Below are 27324 nucleotides of genomic sequence, written 5' to 3'. Positions count from 1 at the left end.
CTTGCTCCTGTTTGCCATGTTTCCCTCTGTTGTATATCATGTGCTCATATCCTTCTGTGTACTGTATAGTCTGTACATATGCAGCACAGATCTAAGCTTAGCTTATCCTGGATATCATATTTCCACCTGAGGTCTTAGATAGGGCCTAGTCCTTAATTCTAATGCCATACATTGAAGGCTTTTTCCCACCACAAATCCAGTGTTCTGGGTGCATTTCTGCATACACGTTTACACGCATTGTTTGTAATACATTCCGATGCTTTTTTTACCCACTTGCGTTTATGTGCGCTCTGATCCGTTTAATCATGCTGACCAATCGCCCTAATTACTCTCTAGGTCAGTGGTTCTCAACTCCTGTCCTCAGGACCCACTAACAGGCCAGATTTTACGTATTACCTTGGGGAGATGCAGACTAGAATACTGCAATCACTGAGCAGCAAATGATATCACCTGTGATGTATTTCAGTTATCTTAAAAACCTGGCCTGTTAGTGGGTCCTGAGGAGATGAGTTGAGAACCAATGCTCTAGGTCTTATGAGTGTAACTGGATGCAGGGGGATTGATACTCTTTGAAAACGTTTGTGTAATATGTATATACTAAATTAACAAACTAATGACTACATTAAATACTGTACACAGTTAGGTCCATATATATATTTGTACACAGGCACATTTTTAGTTTTTTTCAGGTATTTACCAAAACATTTTCAATCTATAGTTACATAACGGATATGGGCTGAAAGTGCACACTTTAATTTGAGGGTATGTACATCCAAATCGGAGGAAGGGTTTAGGAATTACAGCTCTTAAGAATAGCCATCCCCCCATTTTCAAGGGACCAAAAATAACTGGACAATTGAATCAAAAGCTGTTTTATCACCAGATGTGGGCTACTCCTTCATTATTTCTTCATCAATTAAGCAGGTAAATGGTCTGGAGTTGATTCTAAGTGTGGTATTTGCATTTGAAATCTATTGCTGTGAACCTACATCATGCATTCATAGGAGCTGTCCATGCAAGTGAAACAGGCCATTGTAAGGCTTCAAAAAAGAAACAAATCCATCAAAAAGATAGCAGCAACATTAGGAGTGGCCAAATCAACAGTTTGCTACATTCTGGGGAAAGAAGAACACACTGGTGAGCTCAGCAACACAAAAAGGCCTGGACGTCCATGGAAGACAACAGTGGTGGATGATCGCAGAATCCTCTCTATGGTAAAGAAAAACCCATTCACAACATCCAAACAAGTGAAGGATACTCTCCAGGAGGTGGGCGTATCACTGTCAAAATCTACAATCAAGAGAAGACTCCACAAGAGCAAATAGAGAGGGTTCACTACAAGGTGCAAACTATTCATAAGCCTGAAGAATAGAAAAGCCAGATTAGACTTTGCCAAAAAATATCTAAAAAAGCCAGACCAGTTCTGGAAAAGCATTCTTTGGACAGATGAACGATTAATCTGTTACAAAATGACGGGAAGAAAAAAGTGTGGAGGAGGCTTGGAACAGCTCATGATCCGAAGCACACAACGTCATCTGTAAAACATGGTAGAGGCAGTGTGATTTCATGGGCATGCATGGATTCCAGTGGCACTGGGTCATTGGTGTTTATTGATGATGTGACAGAAGACAGAAGCAGCCGGATGAATTCTGCAGTATTTAGAGCAAGGGTCTCAAACTGGCGGCCCTCCAGCTGTTGCAAAACTACAAATCCCATCATGCCTGTGGGAGTCATGCCTGTAACTGTTAGCCTTGCAATGGCTCATGGGACTTGTAGTTTCGCAACAGCTGGAGGGCCACCAGTTTGAGACCCCTGGTTTAGAGATATACTGTCAGCCCAGATTCAGCCAAATGCAGCAAAGTTGATTGGACAGCGCTTCACAGTACAGATGGACGATTCTGAAATATTTTGCAATGGCCGAGTCAATCACCTGATCTTAACCCAATTGAGCATGCATTTCACGTGCTGAAGGCAAAACTAAAAGGCAGAAAGACCCACAAAGAACAACTGAAGACAGCTGCAGTTAGAGCCTGGCAAAGCATCAGAAAGGAGGAAATCCAGTCTTTGGTAATGTCCATGGGTTCCAGACTTCAGGCAGTCATTGCCAGTAAAGGATTCTCAACAAAATATTAAAAATGAACATTTTATTTATTATATTCATTTGTCCAATTACATTTGAGCCCCTGAAAATGGGGGGGGGCTGTGTACAAAAATGGTTGCAGTTCCTAAAACATGTACTTGATATTTATGTTCAACCCCTTGAATTAAAGCTGAAAGTTTCCACTACAAAATTAATTTGGATTGTTTTGTTTTCATTTTATTCTGGTGGCATACAAAGCCAAAAGTATGAAAATTGTGCCTGTGTCCAAATATATGGACTTAACAATATTTGATAAATATCACTAGCCCAAACATTACAAAATGCATCCTATGCTGATAATTAAAAAATATTAACATTTTGAATTACCAGAGCCTTGGATGAGGGTTGTCCTCTATAAACTGGGACGCATCCTCGATGCCGACCTTCTCAATTAAAGCCCTGCTGTCTCGCAATGACCGGATTTCAAAATTAATGATATAGTCCTTGTTAGGGTGTTCGGGATCCTAAATAGGAAAACCAACAATGACAATGTTACAAACTGTGTTCTGGGCATTTAAATATGGCTTGGAAAAGTCTGAAAAAAACCTCTGCAAATCTGTTGAGTAGTATATTATTAGAATATCAATCTAAACTGAAGAACAAAAATTAATGAATGTCGTGGCTGCATTATTTTAGGCTTATTTTCCAACAGTAACACACTCACTCACTGTTCTGTATCAGGAGCAGCGCTGTCATTCTAATGCTGGATTACAGAACCCCCCCCCCCCCTTTCTTCTCCACAACATAAAGGAGAAGAGTTTCCGAATTAACAGCAGTAACCTGGGCCGGGCTGATAAGAGTTCATGGGATTTCAATGCAACAGAGGCACAGTGTTGTCAGCTCACTACAGCAAGTTAGAAGCTCACTGGATTTCAGGAACAATGTACTGGTATTTATGTGCTTTTCTCAAAGAGATACAGTGCCTTCATGCTCCTTGAAATTTTCTACATTTTCATGTTACAACCAAAAACGTAAATGTATTTTATTGGGATTTTATGTACTCTGATACCTCTAACTAAAATCTAGTGAAACCAATTGCCCTCAGAAGTCACCTAATTAGTAAATAGAGTCCACCTTTGTGTAATTTAATCTCAGTATAATTACAGCTGTTCTGTGAAGTCCTCAAAGGTTTGGTAGAGAACTTTAGTGAACAAACAGCATCATGAAGGCCAACGAACACACCAGACAGGTCAGGGATAAAGTTGTGGAGAAGTTTAAAGCAGGGTTAGGTTTTAAAAAAAATATCTCAAGCTTTGAACATCTCATGGAGCACTGTTCAATCCACCATCCAAAAATGGAAAGAGTATGGCACAACTGCAAACCTACCAAGACATGGCCGTCCACCTAAACGGACAGGCCGGGAAAAGAGAGCAATAATCAGAGAAGCAGCCAAGAGGCTCATGGTAACTCTGGAGGAGCTGCAGAGATCCACAGCTCAGATGGGAGAATCTGTCCACAGGACAACTATTAGTGGTGCACCCCTCAAATCTGGCCTTTATGGAAGAGTGACAAGAGGAAAGCCATTGTTGAAAGAAAGCCACAAGAAGTCCAATTTTCAGTTTGCGAGAAGCCGTGTGGGGGACACAGCAAACATGTGGAAGAAGGTGCTCTGGTCAGATGAGACCAAAATGGAATGTTTTGGCCTAAATGCAAAACGCTATGTGTGGTGGAAAATTAACACTGCACATCACCCTGAACACACCATCCCTACCGTGAAACATGGTGGTTGCAGCAGCATGTTGTGGGGATGCTTTTCTTCAGCAGGGACAGGGAAGCTAGTCAGAGTTGATGGGAAGATAGATGAAGAAAAATACAGGGCAATCTTAGAAGAAAACCTGTTAGTGTCTACAAAAGAGATTGGGGCGGAGGTTCACCTTCCAGCAGGACAACAACCCTAAACATACATCCAGAGCTACAATGGAATGGTTTAGATCAAAGCATATTCATGTGTTAGAATGGCCCAGTCAAACTCCAGACCTAAATCCAATTGAGAATCTGTGTCAAGACTTAAAAATTGCTGTTCCCAGAGGCTCTCCATCCAATCTGACAGAGCTTGAGCTGTTTTGCAAAGAGAATGGGCAAAAATGTCACTCTCTAGATGTGCAAAGCTGGTAGAGACATACCCAGAAAGACTTACAGCTGTAATTGCAGCGAAGGGTGGTTCTACAAAGTATTGACTGGGGGGGGGGGGGCTGAATACAAATGCACGCCACACTTTTCAAATATTTGTAAAAAATGTTGAAAACCATTTATGGTTTTTCCCTCCACTTCACAATTTTGTGACACTTTGTGTTGGTCCATCACAAAAAATCCCAATAAAACACATTTACATTTTTGGTTGTAACGTGACAAAATCTGGAAAATTTCAAGGGGTGTGAATACTTTTTGAAGGCACTGTATAATAAAACACTTTCAGTGGTATATTTTATTGACCAAAAGAAAGTAAATAAAAGAAGTTCATTGATGGGGTTTACATATACTTTAAAATGATACACAATAACCAAAATGCATTAGGCTATAGACATTCAGACTGCTACCAGCTGAGCAGAAACTACAAAACAGAGAATGATTTATTTAAAAATAAGAGTAATAATTCTTAGATATATAGCCCATTGCAACTAAACATATTTCACTCTGCTGAAGACAGATCAGCACCAGATAAATGCTAATTTATTGCTAAGGGTTACTGAACATAAAGTGTATCTAAACCCAAAACAACGTTTTAATACATTAATACAATTTGCAGTTGTTAGCTGTGATAGCTGTATTAGTTTTCTTTTTTTCAGAGTTGTTTTCTTTATTTCTACCTAGTGAACATGCCACTAACACACTTCCAGTCCGTCATGTGAAAACTCTTTCCTTACTTATGTATTGTATCTATGGAGGATAAAGCATTGTCACCCTAGCATAGGAAGTGTTTTGGGACTACAGAAAACCATCCCCTTTCTCTCCTCTATAAACATAGGGAAGAGGTGTTCTGTAGTCTTCAGAAATAGATGGAAACAATGTAACTGATAACAGTCAAAAAGCAGAGGGACCAGGGAATTATCGCCTGACAAGACTTTCGGCAGGATGAACAGATTTTATTTTTTGTCAGTCTTTCAGCAGGTATACAGTGGGGACGGAAAGTATTCAGACCCCCTTAAATGTTTCACTCTTTGTTATATTGCAGCCATTTACTAAAATAATTTAAGTTCATTTTTTTCCTCATTAATGTACACACAGCACCCCATATTGACAGAAAAACACAGAATTGTTGACATTTTTGCAGATTTATTAAAAAAGAAAAACTGACATATCACATGGTTCTAAGTATTCAGACCCTTTGCTGTGACACTCATATATTTAACTCTGTGCTGTCCATTTCTTCTGATCATCCTTGAGATGGTTCTACACCTTCCTTTGAGCCCCAGCTGTGTTTGATTATACTGATTGGACTTGATTAGGAAAGCCACACACCTGTCTATATAAGACCTTACAGCTCACAGTGCATGTCAGAGCAAATGAGAATCATGAGGTCAAAGGAACTGCCTGAAGAGCTCAGAGACAGAATTGTGGCAAGGCACAGATCTGGCCAAGGTTACAAAAAAATTTCTGCTGCACTTAAGGTTCCTAGGAGCACAGTGGCCTCCATAATCCTTAAATGGAAGACGGTAGGGACGACCAGAACCCTTCCTAGAGCTGGCCGTCCGGCCAAACTGAGCTATCGGGGGAGAAGAGCCTTGGTGAGAGAGGTAAAGAAGAACCCAAAGATCACCGTGGCTGAGCTCCAGAGATGCAGTCGGGAGATGGGAGAAAGTTGTAGAAAGTCAACCATCACTGCAGCCCTCCACCAGTCGGGGCTTTATGGCAGAGTGGCCCGACGGAAGCCTCTCCACAGTGCAAGACACATGAAAGCCCGCATGGAATTTGCTAAAAAAAAAAAAAAAAACACCTGAAGTACTCCAAGATGGTGAGAAATAAGATTATCTGGTCTGATGAGACCAAGATAGTTTTTTGGCCTTAATTCTAAGCGGTATGTGTGGATATAACCAGGCACTGCTCATCACCTGTCCAATACAGTCCCAACAGTGAAGTATGGTGGTGGCAGCATCATGCTGTGGGGGTGTTTTTCAGCTGCAGGGACAGGACGACTGGTTGCAATTGAGGGAAAGATGAATGGGGCCAAGTACAGGGATATCCTGGACTAAAACCCTCTCCAGAGTGCTCAGAACCTTAGACTGGGCAGAAGGTTTACCTTCCAACAAGACAATGACCCTAAGCACACAGCTAAAATAACAAAGGAGTGGCTTCACAACAACTCCGTGACTGTTCTTAAATGGCCCAGCCAGAGCCCTGACTTAAACCTAAATATAGCAGCAGCGGCTTTTGGAGGAGCTGCCCTCGTAGCGGCTGACTGTTTTCTCTTTCCATGCCTGAACACATGCCGGGATATGTGAGTGTACCGGTCTTTGTATTACTCCTGGTTGCAATTTTTGCTTGATCTCTGCGCAATGATCTATTTTGTCTCCCTTTCTTACATGATCTCATCTGTGTAAAACGCAAGTCATCACTTACCCCTATATATAACCAGTGACACTCCGGCATCCTTCAACAGTGCTGACTGATGATTAGTGACATGTACAAGTTAGTTCTATACCGTCACGATGTTTGTATTAATGACTGACTGACTTAATGACTAATGACTGTGCATTTTAATGGATGATGATTGCTCCTTGCAGAGACTATCTTATTTTTGCTATGTTAAGGGGTCATATCCTTTCCCGTTTTTTAGTGGCTATTTAATCATTTATTATCTACATAATTTTTATTCACCAAAGGTCAATTGTCATGGTTCACTTAAGTGCTAATTGATTGATTTTGATACACTTATCACAATAGTGTGTGTGTTTTGTGATATCTTTATTATTATTTATACACAAGGTATTGTCGATTAGAGCGCATCAATATATTCTTATATTTTTATATTAATTTCTTATGAGGTGCCTGATCCACTTTTGATTGATTGCAGCTTAATCCCTTCTTTTACCCTTGTTTTCTTCACTTTATGGGATTTTATTCCATCACCTGAGTATTTATACATTTTATACACATCTTATTTTTAATTCAAGCACTTTTGATACATTTTTACTCACATAAGCTCCTATTCATTTCAGCGCTTGAGTATTTCACTTCACTGACCTAAACCCAATTGAGCATCTCTGGAGAGACCTAAAAATGGCTGCCCACCAACGTTTACAATCCAACCTGACAGAACTGGAGAGGATCTACAAGGAGGAATGGCAGAGGATCCCCAAATCCAGGTGTGAAAAACTTGTTGCATCTTTCCCAAAAAGACTCATGGCTGTATTAGATCAAAAGGGTACTTCTACTAAATACTGAGCAAAGGGTCTGAATACTTAGGACCATGTGATATTTCAGTTTTTCTTTTTTAATAAATCTGAAAAAATGTCAACAATTCTGTGTTTTTCTGTCAATATGGGGTGCTGTGTTTACATTAATGAGGAAAAAAAATGAACTTAAATGATTTTAGCAAATGGCTACAATATAACAAAGAGTGAAAAATTTAAGGGGGTCTGAATACTTTCCGTCCCCACTGTATTTAAAAGACCAAAGCGAAGCAAATAAATAATTGTCCATTGTTATGGTTTACAGACACTTTGAGAATAAGAACGTTTTTAAAAAAATTGTACAGTGTCCTATAAGTTTGCGTGAACCAGTCAGGTATAAATACAAAAATAAATACGTAAAAAAAGTGTTATAGCTAACCAATAAATCAAAAAATAACCATAAGTACATAAATTTGTAAAGTGCTCAGTGCCATATCAAACATGCAGTAAAAGTGCTCAATCAGAAAATAGAACATCAAAAAATTCGATATAAGTGCTCAATCAAAAATTGAATACAATATAAAAGGGAATATCTTCTTGTGAATCTAATAAAGTCCAAAACAATGTGCATCCAAAAATGTAAAAGTGCCCAAAAACATTGTCCATATTCAGTGAAATCCACACATCTTTCCTTCTGAAGGTGTATCACCATAAAACGTGCTAAAGTGTCTTCCAGTGTTCCCCACAAGCATGTATGCTCACCTTCTTGCGTGTGACACAGTGGTTACACTCTGTCAAACCAAGCTTTGGAGACACTCCTGTGCTCTAATGGAAACCGCTGTGTAGATCTCCAATGCTCTCAATCAAGGTTATATATGCAAAAAGAAAAGAGACTCCATAGTGCAACATTGCATGATGTAATAAAACGTTTTATTGAGAAAAGACTAACTCCCCTTGTGGGGGTACTCACATACTGTGGGTGCGTCAGTGCACCATCCTAAACAGATTAAAAACGGCCGATCTCGTGGTATGGCGTGCGGTGCGGTGTGTCATATGAACTCTCCCTCTCTCTCTCTCTCTCTGCTGACAGCTCCGTCCAGGCCCCTCCCCTACGCGTGTTCGGCACCGGGATCACGTGCCTTCATCAGGGGGAATCAGATTCCCCCTGATGAAGGCACGTGATCCCGGTGCCGAACACGCGTAGGGGAGGGGCCTGGACGGAGCTGTCAGCAGAGAGAGAGAGAGAGAGAGAGAGGGAGAGTTCATATGACACACCGCACCGCACGCCATACCACGAGATCGGCCGTTTTTAATCTGTTTAGGATGGTGCACTGACGCACCCACAGTATGTGAGTACCCCCACAAGGGGAGTTAGTCTTTTCTCAATAAAACGTTTTATCACATCATGCAATGTTGCACTATGGAGTCTCTTTTCTTTTTGCATATATAACCTTGATTGAGAGCATTGGAGATCTACACAGCGGTTTCCATTAGAGCACAGGAGTGTCTCCAAAGCTTGGTTTGACAGAGTGTAACCACTGTGTCACACGCAAGAAGGTGAGCATACATGCTTGTGGGGAACACTGGAAGACACTTTAGCACGTTTTATGGTGATACACCTTCAGAAGGAAAGATGTGTGGATTTCACTGAATATGGACAATGTTTTTGGGCACTTTTACATTTTTGGATGCACATTGTTTTGGACTTTATTAGATTCACAAGAAGATATTCCCTTTTATATTGTATTCAATTTTTGATTGAGCACTTATATCGAATTTTTTGATATTCTATTTTCTGATTGAGCACTTTTACTGCATGTTTGATATGGCACTGAGCACTTTACAAATTTATGTACTTATGGTTATTTTTTGATTTATTGGTTAGCTATAACACTTTTTTTACGTATTTATTTTTGTATTTATTATTGAAACGATAATTTTTATCTAGCGCAGACACATTTTTTTCTATTTGTCACTTACACGATTATGAAACGTGATTGAGTGTTTGCAGCTGATTGGTTACACAGGATTGGTTATACACGATTTTGATTTTGATTTGATTTTTTTTGGGCATTTATCCGTAAGTGGCTCGCAAGGTTCATCTATTATCAACCAGTCAGGTATGTTGGACCTTCTACCACGGAGGCACCACAAGTTGATCTCTCCATCTTGCGCAAACTGTTGGCACTATATAAGTCCTGTATAATAATAATATTATTCTTGGAAAGTTGTAAATGTTTGTTCATCCACAACTATGAGGCTGACACATATCTACTCTGCAAAGCTGAGTTTAAGAAATAACATGTAGACTAAAATGCATTAGCTCATTCAACTTTCATTTTACTGAGGTCAGATAACTGAAAGAGGAGTTTAGATTTGTTACCACAAATTACTGCACAGCCCTCTCTGCCTTCAAAAACCTGTCTTTGTCAAGTCATTAAAAAAAAAAAAAACAAGCGCTCTCCTGTACATTCATTTAAAGTCCATCTATAATATTAAAACATAATTCTATTAGTAAAGGTGGTAGAGAAGGTAGATTAATTCTTCCACTAAAACAATAAAAAAGAAAAAAAAAACTGTCAAAAAAATTATAAAAAAATTCATATGGGTACAGTTTTGCATTACTGAGTAATTGTCAGTCAAACTTTCACAGCACTGAAAAATGTCCTAATGAAGGGATATTTACAGACAAGTGTTTAAACACTATTGTAATCTGGGCAATTCCTATGCTTGCTTGAATCCTTAAGTTCATTTTCAAAACAATAAACTTATTGAAACAGAAAAAAAAAAAAAAAAAAAAGACTTTTTTAATCCTGTGTAACTCTACGTGTATAGCATAGCAGCTCTAGTAGGATAGCCTTTGATTGACTTCAGGGTCACTCAGCACCTAAGGGCATCAATGTAAGTGATATCAGGCTCTCTCACATTGTAAATTCTTTACAGCCATGAGTGGTACTTAAAGTGGTTGTAAAGGCTCAAGATTTTTTTTTACCTTAATGTATTCTATGTATGAAGTCAAAAAACCTTCTCTGTGCAGCAGCCCCCCCTAATACTTACCCGAGCCCCATCTCAATCCAGCAATGTGCACAAGAGCCTTGGCTCTCTGGGGACTCTCACTCCTCACTGGCTGAGGAAGCAGTGGCAGCCACTGGCTCCCAATGCTGTCAATCACAGCCCGTGAGCCAATGAGGAGAGAGGGGGGGCGGGCCGAGCCACAGCTCTGTGTGTGAATGGACACACAGAGCAGCATCTCAGAAGCAAGCCTGCCTGGGTGCCCCCATAGCAAGCTTCTTGCTCTGCGGACACTCGGCAGGGTGAAGGGGCCAGGAGTTCCCGTGAAGAGGAGGATCTGGCTGCTCTGTGCGAAACCAATACACAGCGCAGGTGAGTATGACATGGTTGTTATTTTTTATTTTTTTTACGGAAACCTTTATAATCACTTTAATGCTAAAAGGTGTAATTTTTCTGGTATACAATATTAAAATTAAATGAAACCCTTCAAAAATACTGTTAATATTCCTAAATACATATTGGTACCCCCATAGGTAGAGGTGCCCTTAAATTACAAAATACAAACCTTTAATAATTCATCCAAAAGAACAGATTTTATTTCCAAATCTTCAAAATTGCAGATATATCCTGATGTTTGTATGGGTTCCTGAAATAAACAACAACTTAAATAAAATATATATGAAAATGATTCTATATAAAACTAGATTAATTATTTCTGACTTGTGTTTGAGGCAATAGTTTGATCCTTAATCGATCAGTTTAAGTCACCAATATACAACAGAGTCAGTCCATTTGTGGGCTGTATGACCTTCAGAAGAATCCAGCCAATCAATCCACTAGGCACCAATGCCATATTTGCAAATTAAGCCTTTAAATGCCTGCATGTAGCGCAGCCTACCTGCCTAAGGATTCCGATTTTTACCCAGGTACAGCTAAAGGGGCACTCCTCTACCTCTATATCTTTTTTGGAAAACTGATGGTCTGGGAACCTCTTTTGTATACTCCTCTGTAACGAAAGAGAGGCATTTCCAAACACATCCAATGTATTTCCCTTGGAGTCTAACATACATTAAGACCTAATGTATTCATGTGTCAGTAGTTTCTTCATCATAGCCAGATAGCCAAGTAGATTCAAACTTTGTTTTTAGCTTTGGCAGAGATAACTCCTCCTAATTTCCTCTAGCACTCAAAACTAAATTCTCCTGTGAAATACTTATTGTGTCTGTGTGCTCTTCCTATTCTCATACTAAAATTCCTAACATATAGACATTAACAGTTTTTGTGATGCAATTTGGAAATACATACCTCTGGATCCAGGTTCCTGAAAACGTACATCCTGGTTTTCTCCATCATTGCAAATAAGTCTGGATTGTCATTGGCCCACTTCATGTCCCAGACATCCTTGCGCTCAAACTTAAGTTGCTCTCCAATGGTCTGCTTCCCCGTGTCATAAGAGTTTGTGGCCTCCAGATCCAGAAACGTGAGGACTCCAGAAAGATCAATTATAGCCAGGCGGCTGAGGAGACCATCAAATATACTTAATACAGGACAATACAATTATAGTATACAGCTAATCACATCATCACGCAATGACAATTCTACATCAATACATGTTTTTTTAACTGCTGTAAGCTAAAAGGTATTAAAACTGGGAGTTCATATAGAAGATAAATCAGGCTGAATAATTAAGGTACCCTAATACTTATTCATTCCAGGCAAGGTCTAATTATGGACACGTTGGTTCCAACATGACCAAATCTGTCTAAAAATTGGGCCATATATACTGTAAGGACTGTATTGCAAAGCAAAGACCATTATACTGTCAATTCTTGAAGACATGTATAAAGTTACGTCACATGATTACCTAAACAGACATGATCATACCTACTTTTTCATGTAGAAAGAAGACACAATAGAAGGCAAATAGAAGACATTTTTTTTGAGCCTCAGCTGACTGCCATTTACAGCAGGGGCGTATAGAGTAGTGTTTAAACATTTTCTGTTGAGGTTGCTAGAACCCTATTTGGTATCTGCAACCTAGAAAGAGAAGAGCATCTCTGTTTCTGCCCAGACCATTCTGTAAATGATTCTGGCCACACTCAGTTCTCAAGAAGGTCCAAGACCTTTGAATCCTCAATGAGGTTTTATACTGATAAAGGAACGGGGAATACATGTCACCAAAAGGGATGATCCAGAGGTGCCCATATAGGCAAGATAAACCTTAATTTGCTTACCCCACTTGGGTGTCTCTGGATCATCATTTCTGGAGACCTGTATTCCACACAAGTAGCTAGTATAACTACCTGAAACTTGTCTTTACATCAAATTGTTACAAGCCAGCCAAAGGCTGAATTCAGGCTTGGACAAGGAATGCATGCTTCATAAAGTGCTAGTTGGGACTGCTTAAGGACAATAGCTCAAGCTAAAGAATGTCATTGACAAGATCACTGCACATAGGTTTCCAGGCTCACTTGCTTGCTATTGCCTTTATAAGGGGTGCTATTTTCTATGTTACAATTTCTTTTATTCTATATTCTGAAGAAAAGACCAAAAGGATTGGAACATATAAACCACAAAAGGTGGGCAGGGACAAATCCAGGAGCTATAATAGGGAGATCATTTTACTGGAGTTCCCAAGAGATATATGAAGCCAGAGAGTTACACTGCCCAATGGACTTCATTGATAACTGCTGAAATGACCCATAAAAATCCTGCATCTAAAGTCAGCTGTTGGAAAAAAAAAAAAGGATTGGTCCTGCTCATTAATGTACTGTAAGTAAAATGAGGAACAGGTTTAGTATACACACCTGGAATTGCAGTTCAGACTCATCTGAAAAGCACGGCAGCTCAGTCCATACTTCTGTACTAATGCCACGTTGGGTAGACTATACCTATGCACTGCCCCCGACTCACGTGCCTAGGGAACATTGCAAGAACAGACAGCAAAGGTTTAATGTGACACAAAACTTTTGTTCTCAAAAATCATGTGCTTATACATTTTACTTAGATGTACACCTTTCTATCCATAAAATGTGTCCTATGCTGTGGACACGTTAATAAACGTTATCACTTTGACAGCATCCAGCGGACACTTTGTGCACCTGCTAAATGTTTAAACCAGTTGCCCAACAGTTTCTCCCCACTAACACTCAAGATCCAATTAGAGTGGTTTCTGATCATGTGATCCCCATGTCAGCTATGACATTGTGATTACATACATGTTTCAGCTTTCATATGTTACTGCAGACTGTAGATGGCATTAGGTCTCTGTTTAATGCTGTAACTGATAAATACTATAATTGTAATACATTCATTAAAATGCTAAAAAAAGAAAATATATACAGTGTATGCATTAAAATAATGTTTTGGGTTTTTTTTGTGCATTTTACTTATTTATTTTGCTTAAAAAAAAAGCACAGTTTTTATTAAAACAGTGTACCAAATGAAATCCTTAATGCTCTTAAAAATGTAAGCGTTTAGGTTGGAAAATTAATCGTAAAGTTATAGTCACGCTAGCCAACGTTGCTAAACTTTAACATTTTTATTAAAGCATAACTCTTTTTTAGTTTTGGATAGAAGGGAGATGGATTAGAACACCTGTCAGGTTTTTATTGCTCTCTGTGTCCCTGTTGAAGAGATTCACCCTTTCTACGTGTCCTGTTTACCATTATCATTAACCACTTCAGCCCCGGAAGGATTTACCCCTTTAATGACCAGGCCATTTTTCCATACAGCACTGCATTGCTTTAACCGGCAATTGTGCGGTTGTGCGACGTTGTACCCAAACAAAATTGATGTCCCTTTTTTTCCCACAAATAGAGCTTTCGTCTGGTGGTATCTGATCACCTCTGCAGTTTTTATTTATTGCGCTGTAAACAAAAAAAGACTGCCAATTTTGAAAAAAAATACAAACCAAAAAAAAATATAAAAAAGCACATCTATTTATCAGTTTAGGCCAATATGTATTCTGCTACATATTTTTGTTAAAAAAGTATTGCAATAAGCGTATATTGATTGGTTTGCGCAAAAGTTATAGCGTCTACAAAATAGGGGAAAGATTTATGGCATTTTTATTATTATTTTATTTATTACTAGTAATGATGGTGATCAGCGATTTTTAGCGGGATTGCGACATTGTGGCAGCCAGATCAGACACTTTTGACACTTTTTTGGGACCAGTGACATTACAGTGATCAGAGCTAAAAATATCCACTGATCACTGTATAAATTACACTGGCAGGGAAGGGGTTAACACTAGGGGGTGATCAAGGGGTTAAATGTGTCCTAAGGAGGTGTTTCTAACTGTGGGGGGAGTGGACTGACAGGGAGTAGAGGGAGATTGCTGTTCTTGATCACTAGGAACAGACGATCACACTGTACTTCCCTGACAGAATGGGGATCTGTTTGTTTACATTGGAAGAGCGATCGCAGGTGGCTAGCAGACATCGCAGCCGCCGGACCTGCGCAACGGCTCCTCCGCTGTGCAGCGGGCATGTGGGGCCACAGTGTCCCGTACACAAAATGACATACAGGTACGTCGATTTGCGCAATAGGGCTGCCCTGCTGCAGTATAAATGCAGTGGGTGGTCCTTAAGTGGTTAAAAGTTATGCCGCGTACACACGAGCAGAATGTCCAACAGAAAAAGTCAGACGGAAGCTTTTCATCGTCTATTCCGATCGTGTGTAGGCCCCATCAGACTTTTTTTCGAAAATTCTGACGGACCTAGAAATAGAACATGTTCTAAATATTTCCGACGGAACCAATTCCTATCTGGAAAACCGCTCGTCTGTATGCTGTTCTGACGGACCAAAAACGACGCATGCTCTGAAGCAAGTACGAGACGGAAGCTATTGGCTACTGGCTATTGAACTTCCTTCTTCTAGTCCCATCGTACATGTTGTACGTCACCGCGTTCTGGACGGTCGGACTTTGGTGTGATCATGTGTACGCAAGACAGTTTCAGCGGAACTCCATCGGAAACTCCATCGGAAAAACTTTCAGAGTTTATTCCAACGGAAAAACCAGTCGTGTGTACGCGGCATAAGAGAAAATCCCAAATTTTGGGTTGTCCCCAGAAAAGTAAGGCTACTTTCACACTGAGGCGCGCGGGCACTGGCGGTACAGCAGGGCTAAATATAGCATCGCTTTACCGTCGTTTTAGCGGCGCGGTTTTAACCCCCCGCTATCGGCCGAAAGAGGGTTAAAACCGCCCGCAAAGCACCACTGCAGCGCTGCCCCATTGTTTTAAATGGGAAGGGGCGCTTTAGGAGCGGTAAATACAGCGCTCCAAAGATGCGGCTTGCAGGACTTTTTTGACCTGCAAGTCCTCGGGGTTTTCACACTGGAGTGCACTAAGCAGCTCTTTCGGGGCGCTTTGCAGGCGCTATTTTTAGCACTTTAGCGCCTGCAAAGCGCCTCAGTATGAAAGGAGCCTAATAGAGGGGAAATCCTCCAATGGGGACACTAGCTCATGTGACCTGGGGGTCCCCAAGAAATTCCCTTAATTTGCAGGGATTCCCTCTCACTTACTGTTTGGCTATGGGACAGCAAGTGAAGGGAAATCTCTGCAATTGGACACAGATGGCAAAAAAAAAAAAAATCCGACGGGTTAAAACCCTCCCTTACTACATCTAGTACATCTAAAATAAGAAAAACCCTACCTTACTACATTACTACATCTAAAATAAGAAAAAAAAAGTTTTTCCCATAGTTCTACTTTAATTTTATCATTCTAAAGTTACTATTCTCTCTGACTCTGGGGTTACTGTTATAAAAAGTCTTCTGCCTTTTGTGCATACAATGCTTCTTCCCTGAGGATGCTAATTTATGTCTAACCATTGTTTTTATACAATTAATTTATTACTAATTTCATTTTCAGCAATATAGCAGAGCAAAGTGCAATTCTATGCTGAATTGCTGCATAATTCAGACACTACTTCCTACATGTCAAGTGAGCTCATTGGTACATTACATGGCTTATCTCATAATGCATCAAGCTTCCTGCTTCTATTGTGGATCTGATGTAAGAACAATTTACATTTCCCTACTAACACCCACTCAGCATCTACATTCTATTTTCTATCACAACCTTATAAAGCAAAAGGGAATTAGTCGGTGACAGAATATATGAGAACTGTTATACTTCTATGGCACTTACCACAATTAGGACTTTATCAGATGCAGTTATGCTGCAAATAAGATCCCTTGTAGCCTGAAATATCAAAATACAACAATTACAAGCAGCAAAAAAATAAGAATTAAGGTGGAACGTCACTCTTTCAATCGACTTTGACTATTCTTAATCCTCATGCTGCTAACATTAGTAAACAGTTAGTAAAGTATATCATATTTACTTTTTAATTTTTTGTTTTTACATTTCTTCAGTTACTGTCTAGTTTCCATGCCTAGGCAAATTATGTCATACATTCCAGGTGTGTTCAGGAGAGAAGGAGGGGCTCTCTCAGCTAAGCACGCCCTGCATGCCTGAGCTAAGGGCAGATGGATTCACTGAAGTAAATGCTTTATGAGTCATCTGCCCTTACCCAAGATGGCCATGGCCAGAAATGCTAGGAGATGTTTTTCTCAACAAAATAAAGCATAGAGACCTAGATAGATGGGGGAGTTTGCATTGAATATTAAAGATTAATTAAATAGCATTTGTGGCTTGTGGTGCTCAGATGCAGTGTTGTTCTGCTTTAAATATGACTACATTTGATTACTATTGCTGTAAAAAGAGGTTCGGTTAATGCCATTGGTTTTTCAATGTCTCCCCACTAAAACACTGTCATTGGCCTGCAAGCCCCACTCTGTGTTTTCCATTGACAAAGTTTACAAATCTCATTCAACTGTGAACACGAATATAGTAAATTGCACGGCTCTGTCCCTATTGATTAACTAACTTAAGAGGAGAACACGCACCTCTCGAAAGTCTATACCACAGGCAAATCACTCAACTAATGAAGCCTTGTGCTCTGAGGTGCCTAGAAGTTTGTTAGTGCTTTCATTTTTTAATCTACTTGTAGCCTGTTGTGTGTTGATTTAACACATTTCTTAATTTTTAATTATATAGATATGACACTTTTTCCACTAATGCAGTACAGTGAATGTTGAACCATTCGCATAGCCTAAAGGCCTTCATAGGAGCTCACAATCTAATCTGTCTACTACAGTTGAATCCGCTGTGGTAGACAGATTAGATTGTGAGCTCCTATGAAGGCCTTTAGGCTATGCGAATGGTTCAACATTCACTGTACTGCGTTTTTTGAATATGTGAGAAAAGCTTCTGGGTAGAAAAGGGGAAAACATATCAATCCTACACAAAAAAAGTGCTCATGGTGAAAATGGAAACCTAAGCTTGCCACTATGGTGCCTAACACGAACTACATTTAGCAAGGGGAGGAAGAGGAATGGGATGCCAGTATGCAGTACCAGAAACCCAGTCACTAACTGATTCCTCCATACCCATGTCCCATTAAAATGAGGGTCATAATGTCTCCAGCAAGCCTGTATTATTATTATTATTAGTACACATTATTTATTATTTACAATGTACTGTAGTATTATTGGTTTTACCATAATTATTATTATTATCATTATACGCAATTTATATAGCGGCAACAGTTTACACAGCGCTTTACAATGTAGAGGGGGGACAGCACAATTACAGTTCAGTTCAATACAGAAGGGACAGGAGGGCCCTGCTCGTAGAGCTTACATTCTAAAGGGAGGGGGTGGTGGTACAAAAGGTAATCAATGAGGGGAATGATTTGATGGGGGTGGCTCGGGGACAGTTGTTAGGTGGGTGAGGGATAGGCTTCCCTGAATAAGTGAGTTTTCAGAGATCTCCTAAAGGTGGACAGGTTAGGGACTGATCAGATATACCGGGGCAGGGAGTTCCAGAGGATGGGAGGGACTCTGGAGAAGTCCTGAAGGCGAGCATGGGAGGAGGTAACAAGGGAGCTAGAGAGAAGGGGGTCCTGGGAGGAGCGGAGGGGACGATTTGGGCGATATCTGCAGATGAGGTTGGTGATGTAGATGGGGGCGATATTGTGGATGGCCTTGTATGTTGTGGTTAGCATTTTGATTTTTATACGGTGGGGTAGGGGAAGTCAGTGAAGGGATTGGCAGAGAGGAGCAGGAGTGACAGATCGGTTAGTGAGGTGTATTAGTCTAGCAGCAGCATTCATAATAGACTGAAGGGGGGATAGCCTGCGTAAGGGTAGGTAGGCCATTAAGGAGAGAGTTGCAGTAGTCAAGTACCTATTATTTTGCAGTTATTTTGCAATTTTAAGAATCTTAATGTATCAACATGTTCTTCCTGAAGATTGGAAATATTTCCCCAGAACTACCAATCAGTTTCAACTTTCAGGGGAAGACCATGATGCTGATTCGTGGATTTATGATTTGATTTTTTTTTATGGGCTGTTCTTACATTCGTATAGTATTATTGTGATGACTATAGTACTATAAATGTGCATTTTTTTATACTTTATAGAAATTTTTTTCAGAGATCTTAAAAAGTATACAGTTATTTAATTACTGCATCTTATTGCGCAATACTGAAAAAATCTTTTTCTTTTTAAATTGCCTAATGGGCCATAGACGTTGTGTTAGCCTGCACAGTTGCTGAGAGGTTTATTGCAGTGTGTTCTTGGGCTTTTGTTCATATCAAAACTGCATTTCTACACATACAAGTCAATGGGAATGCAATAGCAGCTTGACGCAGCTTAGAATTAAGCAGCCCATAGATGAAAAAAAACTGACTCAATTCCCCCATTCACACATTTGAGGTGGATGGGTGAATCACTCCCGCTGAGCTAATGTGCTCTGACAGCAGAGAGACTTCACCGCCGTCAGAATACACTGATCATCATCGCCAGCTATAGCTGATCAAACAGTATTTATCCAACAGGCTGGTTGTACAGCTGCTGTACCCATACATGGATCAAAGTTTGGCCAATCCCTGCGGAACTGGCCAAACTTTGATCCATGTATGGCTAGCTTTAGGTCAGATGTACCTCCAAAGGAACAAAGAAGGATCTAAGAAGCATGTCAAACTTACCTACATCTAAAAGCATGCATGCCCATTTCCGTAAGCGCTTAAAGCTATGCCTGCACTGCATGGGTTAACTGTTCATTTTGTCCAGGGGCACACAGAAAGCCTATACTTACCTGATCTTTCAATCCTCCGGAAAACAGCGCTCCTTCCTGTCCAGTGGTGGACCGTTCCTGCTGTCCTCATGTCCAGAGCTGGTCAGTCCATGCATAAGGCCGCTAGTGCATGGGATGCAGGAGCAGCAGGGACCGGTCTTGCGCTTGGAGAATTGGCCAATTAGCTAAGTATACCTCTGCTCTCCTCACCCCTAGACAAAAACGAGCAGTTAACTCATGCAGTGCGTGCCCAGCCCCACTGTATGGGTAAAAAAAAAAATCCTGGAATTCTTCTTTTAAGTTAAAACATTTAGCACGGTAGGTGAGGCCTAAAACAGCTGTCAGTTTTTTTTCTGCCATCTGTGTCTCTTTAGAGGTATTTTGCTTCACGTCCTGTTCTGTAGACTCAACATGAAGTGAGAGGGCATGATTTCAAAGTGGGGAAAATCCCCTCTTAGGTGGCTGTCATGGGACACCCCCCCCCCCCCCCCCCACATATAGGAAGATTTTCCCTCTATTTCTGTTCTGTTGTCAACTTAGAATTTTAAGTTTACCCTCACTTTTATTCCCAGGGACATTAGTGATCAGGTCAATTAAAGAGAGTGAATCGGACACAGCCAGCAAAAGAAGAAAAAACTTAAAGTCATTCTAAGCTTTTACCCCTCTCTATTCTGGTCTTTTTTTGCCTTCAGTTATATTTTAAGGACTGCACAGATCAGGACAGTTATGAAAATGGCTGCTTCCATCAAAGCCTGCTCACTCACACCTGAACACCTTTTCTCTCAGTTATAGCTTTACTTTAAGCAAGGACTCTGCTAAGCGTCATTTGCCTTTTAACGGCCCACATAAAATAGCCATAATGCAAATGTGTAAGATCTATAAACTGTTCTCTAAAGTAATACTTTGTCTTAAAAAACAAAGTTTTGTGGTGCACCCCATAACAGCTTAAATTTTGTATTTTAGTACCGCAGGTAACTGTTGCATGTGCAGATACATGCAAACAGCGGTGGTCAGCCTCTCATCACTTTGTATAGGCTTCCCAGTCACAGTAGTTTGCATGAATCTGTGATTCCAACTTCAGAGATCCACTGTCCAGCCCTAACTACACTTGTAAATAAGTCCAAGTTTTAAATACACAGTGGGGGTTATTTACTAAAGCTGGAGATTGCAAAATCTGTGCAGCTCTGCATGTAAACCAATCAGCTTCCAGGTTTTATAGTCAAAGCTTAATTGAACAAGCTGAAGTTAGAAGCCGATTGGCTACCATGCACTGCTGTACCAGATTCTGAGTGCTCCAGTTTTAGTAAATTCCCCCCAGTATGTTGTTGAATTCTGTTAAGATGTGCACTTTACAAGAATTTCCACATACTGGCCCAAGGAAAGACTAAGGACAAGGAAAAATTTATAATAATCTATTTACCACCAATGTTTTATTAAAGTCCATCAGACTGTCACCCACTCCAGCAGGACTATCATCGATGTGAAACACCCTGCAACAAAAAAAAAAAACCATGATAGAACATTTCAACTGAGATCAGCTGGATATAGCGTGATGCTGTGAATGTTACCATAGTTCAGATGTTTACCGTTCTCTCCCCTCTTTCCTGGTCCGTAACAACTGATTGATTTCCATTGCGGTCAGCTTTTTTGCTACTCTGTACTGCCAGACATAAAAGGCTTCTTTAGATGCAGCTATAACATGGGTTTTGGTCATAGTCACAAACAAGGGCACTGCAGAAAGAAAACAAACAGATTTAGACAAAACAGGAACATTTAATGTGAAAACTGAAGAATGGGATACCATTCTTCTGAGAACTCTAAGCTGCAGACAAGAAAAGTGGTATATATATATATATATATATATATATATATATATATATATACTGTATATATATATATATATATACATATACATATACATACACACACACACTAAATATACACTGCTCAAAACAATTAAAGGAACGCTTTTTAATCAGATTATAGCATCAAGTCAATTAAAGTCCTGGAATATTGATCTGGTCAGTTAAGTAGCAGAGGGGGTTGTTAATCAGTTTCAGTTGCTTTGGCGTTAATGAAATTAACAACAGGTGCACTAGATGGGCAACAATGAGACTCCAAAACAGGAATGGTTTTACAGGTGGAGGCCACTGAAATTTTTTTTCCCTACTCATCTTTTCTGACTGTTTTTCATTAGTTTTGCATTTGGCTAAGGTCAGTGTCACTACTGGTAGCATGAGGTGATACCTGGACCCTATAGAGGTTGCACAGGCAGTCCAACTCCTCCAGGATGGCACATTAATATGCTATGCATATTAGCACATTATGGCAGAAGGAACCTTGTTCCTGGAAGTTTTGTTCAGCTTCAATGGATCTATATAAATGAATATAGAGCTGCATAATCAGTTTCTTTTATATCTGCCTGAAGTTTAACTTTATTAAGTATCAGGCTGTTGTCTATGGATGTGCTGTGACACTAGTAAATAATAAGGATAAACCTCATATAGGCCCCTTGAGCCAGCAAGGAGTGGAGGAATCGGTCAGCCAGCATGATCTTTAATAGAAGCCTAGCTGTGGAGAGTAAGGGTCTGAATGTCCACAATCCATGGGGGGGTCAGGGAGAATAGGTGTTCAGTGAGCAAGCAAGGCAAGCCATAGGCTATATATTTTTCTTTCTTTCCACCATGGGTAAAATCTCTTGATTCCACCATCAACACAGTCAGTGTTGATGGGGAAATCCCTCCTGCAGAGCTATTTTGTTCGGCCAATGGGGAGCCTTCCCCGTTGGCAGAAAACAATGATCACTGCTAGTGGCTACAGCTGCCGGCAGCGATTGCCTACAGAAAATATGACAGGCTGGTTGTTCTGAAGTCTCTCGATGAACCAACCTGCCCATAGATGGATCAAATCTCTGCCGGTCCTTGCTGATCCGACCGAGATTTGATTCATCTTTGGCTGGTTTAAGGGTTTGATTTTTTTCCAAAGTCAAAAAGCTATATCAGATTTGCAGGTGATGAAGTGCACAGGCATTGGCTGGAGAAAAGGAAAATCTTTTGATATGAAAACAGGTACACTCTAAAATACCCAGTGGATGAAGCATTTGTTTACTGGCTTACTATGCAATTACCCAGAAGCCCGTTCTGCTTTTGGAAGGGGTCATCAGCACTAGGGCTGCTGAAATTAATCGCAGCATCGATGCATCGCGATTTGGGTGTCCCCGATGCGGCATCGATGCATGCGACCCGAAAAATCGATTTCTGGCCCGCCCCCTCCCGGGAGAGCGCTCCGTGCGTAAAGCTGTTATTAGTGTGTGTATATTCCGCTCATGTGACTCTCAGCCGCGCCTCCCTCCTCTCAGTCTCTGCTGATGTCAGCCCCGCCCACTGACTGGAGCTATCAGGTCAGAAGAGAGGCGGGCGGGGCTGACATCAGGAGAGACGTGAGAGGAGGGAGGCGCGGCCGAGAGTCACATGAGCGGAATATACACACACACTAATAACAGCTTTACACACGGAGCGCTCTCCCGGGAGAATTCCCTGCTGACCTCAGGAGAGATGTGACAACCGGCGGCTGGAATGGGGATCGGGGGGAGAATTGTCTTCATCACACCACAACTCTGCATTATTGTCCGCAGTCTGTGACCATCTCCTGTAGCATGTCCGCAGTCTGTGACCATCTCCTGTAGCATGTCCGCAGTCTGTGACCATCTCCTGTAGCATGTCCGCAGTCTGTGACCATCTCCTGTAGCATGTCCGCAGTCTGTGACCATCTCCTGTAGCATGTCCACAGTCTGTGACCATCTCCTGTAGCATGTCCGCAGTCTGTGACCATCTCCTGTAGCATGTCCGCAGTCTGTGACCATCTCCTGCAGCATGTCCGCAGTCTGTGACCATCTCCTGCAGCATGTCCGCAGTCTGTGACCATCTCCTGTAGCATGTCCGCAGTCTGTGACCATCTCCTGTAGCATGTCCGCAGTCTGTGACCATCTCCTGTAGCATGTCCGCAGTCTGTGACCATCTCCTGCAGCATGTCTGCAGTCTGTGACCATCTCCTGCAGCATGTCCGCAGTCTGTGACCATCTCCTGTAGCATGTCTGCAGTCTCTGACCATCTCCTTTAGTATTTTGGAAGAGAGCCTGGAGCTCCTCTGCTGTCTCTTTTTTTCTTAAGAACAGATAGAATAAAAAAAATGGAGTTCTCCTGACTACTTGAATTTTTTTTTGATGAAAACCATGAGCACTTGCGGACTTGTGCTGTAATCGTGATGCATCGCGGAATCGAATCGAATCGTTGACTTGATAATCGTAATCAAATCGAATGGTGAGGCCAGTGAAGATGCGCACCCCTAATCAGCACATATTTCACAGGTAGCTTTGCTGAGAGTCGGATCTGTGCTTGTACTTGCTGAAAATCATACTGTACCGCATCTGTACATCATACACTATAGACAGTGCAGCTTTAAAGAGGAAATAATGAGGGTATTACCGCTGAATTTCTTGTGAAAATGCTAGTTGCCTGGCTACCTTTGGTTGTATTTTCAAAGCCAGCATTTTTAGCAGCAAAGGTCTTAAATGCCAGTCTCTGCAATGCAAAGCTGGAGATTATTTTAGGAAAAAGTGGTGTACATGGACTGAGATGGGCATAGAACAATAATAAAACTGTGGCTACGACAAAAAATTATTTTCACTGCTTACAATGATTTACAATGTAACCTCAGAAATCCACTGATCCATGACAGTTGCCAGAGGAAAAACAAGCACGTTCTACCTGCATTCCCCAGTGTTACAAAGGCTTATTTTCCCAGGTCTAGAAAGAAGGTTCTGAAGCTGCCAATCTTCGAGTTAAAAAGGAATTTTACAGGATGAGGATAAAACAGATGAACACTGAACATTTGGCTGTGTTTACCATGAGCAATGAAAGGTACATTTGTTGGATGTCATAGCAGAACTGGGAGACTAATGGAGGCAGGAGAATGTACATACTGCTATTTACTTTCTTTGAAAGGTGAGGGCTTTACAGTATAAATTCTCACTTCTCAAAGACAGCTTCCATTCCAGGGCATTATGTAATAAAATAGCACCTAGTGAATATTAGGAAAATCTACAAAACAAGCTGGAGGTTTATTGTAGGTAATGTTCCAATTCACGATATACTATATGTAAACTTCTGCAATAAACTATTTAAAAAAGAGGCTGCTGTTTTCCAGTTTGGATGGTGGCAGACTGCCATGTTGCTGGATAGACCTGACCATGCTTTAGAAGTGTTACTAAACCCAGGACCCTGCATTCACTATATCTAGTCTCCCACAGAACATGGAAATAAAATTATTTTAGTAAATCTAAACTGCTAAATACATTTTCTCAACAGCAGTTAAGAGCATTCTTATGACTTCTATCAGTGTCTAGGTAAAGCTTGTAGGAGGAGTTTTCATTCTCCCCTGATTGTCCTATGAGGCTGCAGGACCTCCTGTCTTGACAGTGCTGATAACATGCACTCTCCCAAGAAAAAAATAGGATTTTTATAATAGCTTACCTGTAAAATCCTTTTCTTGAAGTACATCATGGGACACAGAGCGCCATAGTAATAACTATGTGGGTATATAGGCCACCTTTAGGTGATGGACACTGGCACGCCCTAAGACAGGAAGTTCACTCCCTATATAACCCCTCCCATTACCGGGAGTACTTCAGTTTTTGTAGCAAAGCAATATGCGTGTATCCAAAGAGGGGAGGGACCTCTGTGTCCCGTGATGTACTCCAAGAAAAGGATTTTACAGGTAAGCTGTTATAAAAATCCAATTTTCTTTATCGTACATCATGGGACACAGAGCTCCATAGTAATAACTATGTGGGATGTCCCACAGCAATGCTATCTGAAGGGAGGGAGACACAAACAAAACAGGGCGCCATCAGACTTGAGGACCTATACTGCAGCCTGCAGCACACTGCACCCAAAGGCGATATCCTCATGCCTTTTTACATCCATCTGATAGAATCTAGTGAATGTATGGACTGAAGACCAAGTTGCGGCCTTGCAGATTTGAGCCATGGAGGCTTGGTGATGCACTGCCCACGAAGCACTAACAATCCTGGTGGAGTGCGCTTTGATTTGAAAAGGTGGAATCTTTCCTCTTCAAACCATAAGCTTGAACAATTACTTGCCAAATCCACTCAGTAGATTTGATGCTGCCTGTCCATTCCTAGGACCTTCAGGCAACACAAACAAAACATCAGTTTTTCGAATCTGAGCAGTCACTTTCAAGTAGACTTTTGCTGCTCTCACTACATCAAGAGAATGTAGCCACTTTTCCTCCATAGAACAGGGTTCTGGAAAAAATGAAGGTAGAACAATATCTTGGTTTAGATGAAAACCTGACACCACCTTCGGTAGAAAGTTAGGATGAGGACGCAATACTACCCTATCCTTGTGAATAATTAAATATGGCTCTTTACAAGAAAGAGCAGCCAACTTTGATACTCTTCTTGCGAAGATATGGCTACCAGGAAAACTAACTTCCTTGTCAAAAGGACCAAGGGAATATGTTGTATTGGCTCAAAAGGCTGTTTCTGTAATACCGACAGAACTAAGTGCCAAGGATTCAGGGGTGACCTAACCGGTGGATTAAGCCGCTTTACCCCCTGTATAAAGCTATGGACCCAGGAATGCGAAGCAAGTGGTGGTTGAAACAATACCGATAAGGCTGAGACCTGGCCTTTGATAGTACTCAAGACCAGCTTCATCTCTAACCCTATTTGCAGAAAGGCAAGGATTCTACCTATGACATATTTTCTAGGATGCCAACCCCTGGATTCGCACCAGGAAACATATGCTTTCAAGACTCTCTAATATATGACTCTGGAAGCTGGCTTCCTTGCATTAACCAAGGTAGATACACCTGGCCCTGACAGCCTACGCTTCTTCAGAATGTGGGTTTCAATAGCCAGACCGTTAAATTTAGCGTTTGTAAGGAAGGATGGAATACCGGACCCTGCGAGAGCAGGTCTGGACATGATGGTAGTGGCCCATGGGTCACCGACCGCCAGCTTTACGATCTCTGCATACCAAGATCTTCTGTGCCATGCCGGGGCCACAAAAACCACCGACTTCCTTTCCTGCGTGATCCTGCGAATAAGTCGTGGAAGCAGCAGAATAGGAGGGAATGCATAAATCAGTGAAAACTTATCCCACGGGGTCACCAAGGCATCTGTTCCGCATGCTAGTGGATCCCAAAGTTGTCCATCTTGTTGTTGAACCTAGACGCAAATAGGTCTACATCCGGGGTCCCCCCCATCTCTGGCATATTGCCAGGAAGATATCGGGGTGAAGGGACCATTCCCCTGGGAACAACTGCTGGCGACTCAAGTAGACCACCTGCCAATTCTCTATCCCTGGAATGAAGACTGCCGATAGGCAAGGTACATGGTATTCTGCCCAAGTTAGGATATGGTTCACCTCTCTCTGGGCCGCATAACTTCTTGTGACCCCCTGGTGATTGATATAGGCCACTGCCGTGGCATTGTCGGATTGGATTCTGATAGGACAATTCTGCAATCTGAATGTCCAGGCCCTCAGAGCCAAGCGTGCTGCCTGAATCTCTAGAATCTTGATGGGCAAGGTCCTTTCAGTTCTGGACCATTTCCCCTGGGCAGTCGCCTCTTCCAGGACTGCTCCCCAACCCGAACGGCTGGCATC

At 41.2% G+C, this 27324-nt stretch overlaps 1 protein-coding gene across 2 annotated transcripts in view; it reads right to left on the bottom strand.

Annotated features, from left to right (window-relative positions):
- Positions 1 to 27324, bottom strand: part of WDR35 (WD repeat domain 35) — a 136992-nt gene that overhangs the window by 49068 nt on the left and 60600 nt on the right. For both annotated transcript variants that reach the window (XM_073625339.1, XM_073625340.1), the window contains exons 14-20: positions 21220 to 21364; positions 21054 to 21123; positions 16641 to 16694; positions 13290 to 13399; positions 11788 to 11998; positions 11048 to 11128; positions 2468 to 2604 (exon numbers count right to left, since the gene is read on the bottom strand). In XM_073625339.1, the coding sequence (XP_073481440.1) occupies positions 2468 to 2604; positions 11048 to 11128; positions 11788 to 11998; positions 13290 to 13399; positions 16641 to 16694; positions 21054 to 21123; positions 21220 to 21364 (808 nt within the window). The remainder of the gene's footprint in view (positions 1 to 2467; positions 2605 to 11047; positions 11129 to 11787; positions 11999 to 13289; positions 13400 to 16640; positions 16695 to 21053; positions 21124 to 21219; positions 21365 to 27324) is intronic.

This window comes from Aquarana catesbeiana, linkage group LG04, assembly GCF_042186555.1.
Source record: "Aquarana catesbeiana isolate 2022-GZ linkage group LG04, ASM4218655v1, whole genome shotgun sequence".
Classification (NCBI taxonomy): domain Eukaryota; kingdom Metazoa; phylum Chordata; class Amphibia; order Anura; family Ranidae; genus Aquarana; species Aquarana catesbeiana.
The sequence above is the reverse complement of the archived record's forward strand: the minus strand, read 5'-3'. Positions and strand labels throughout refer to the sequence as shown.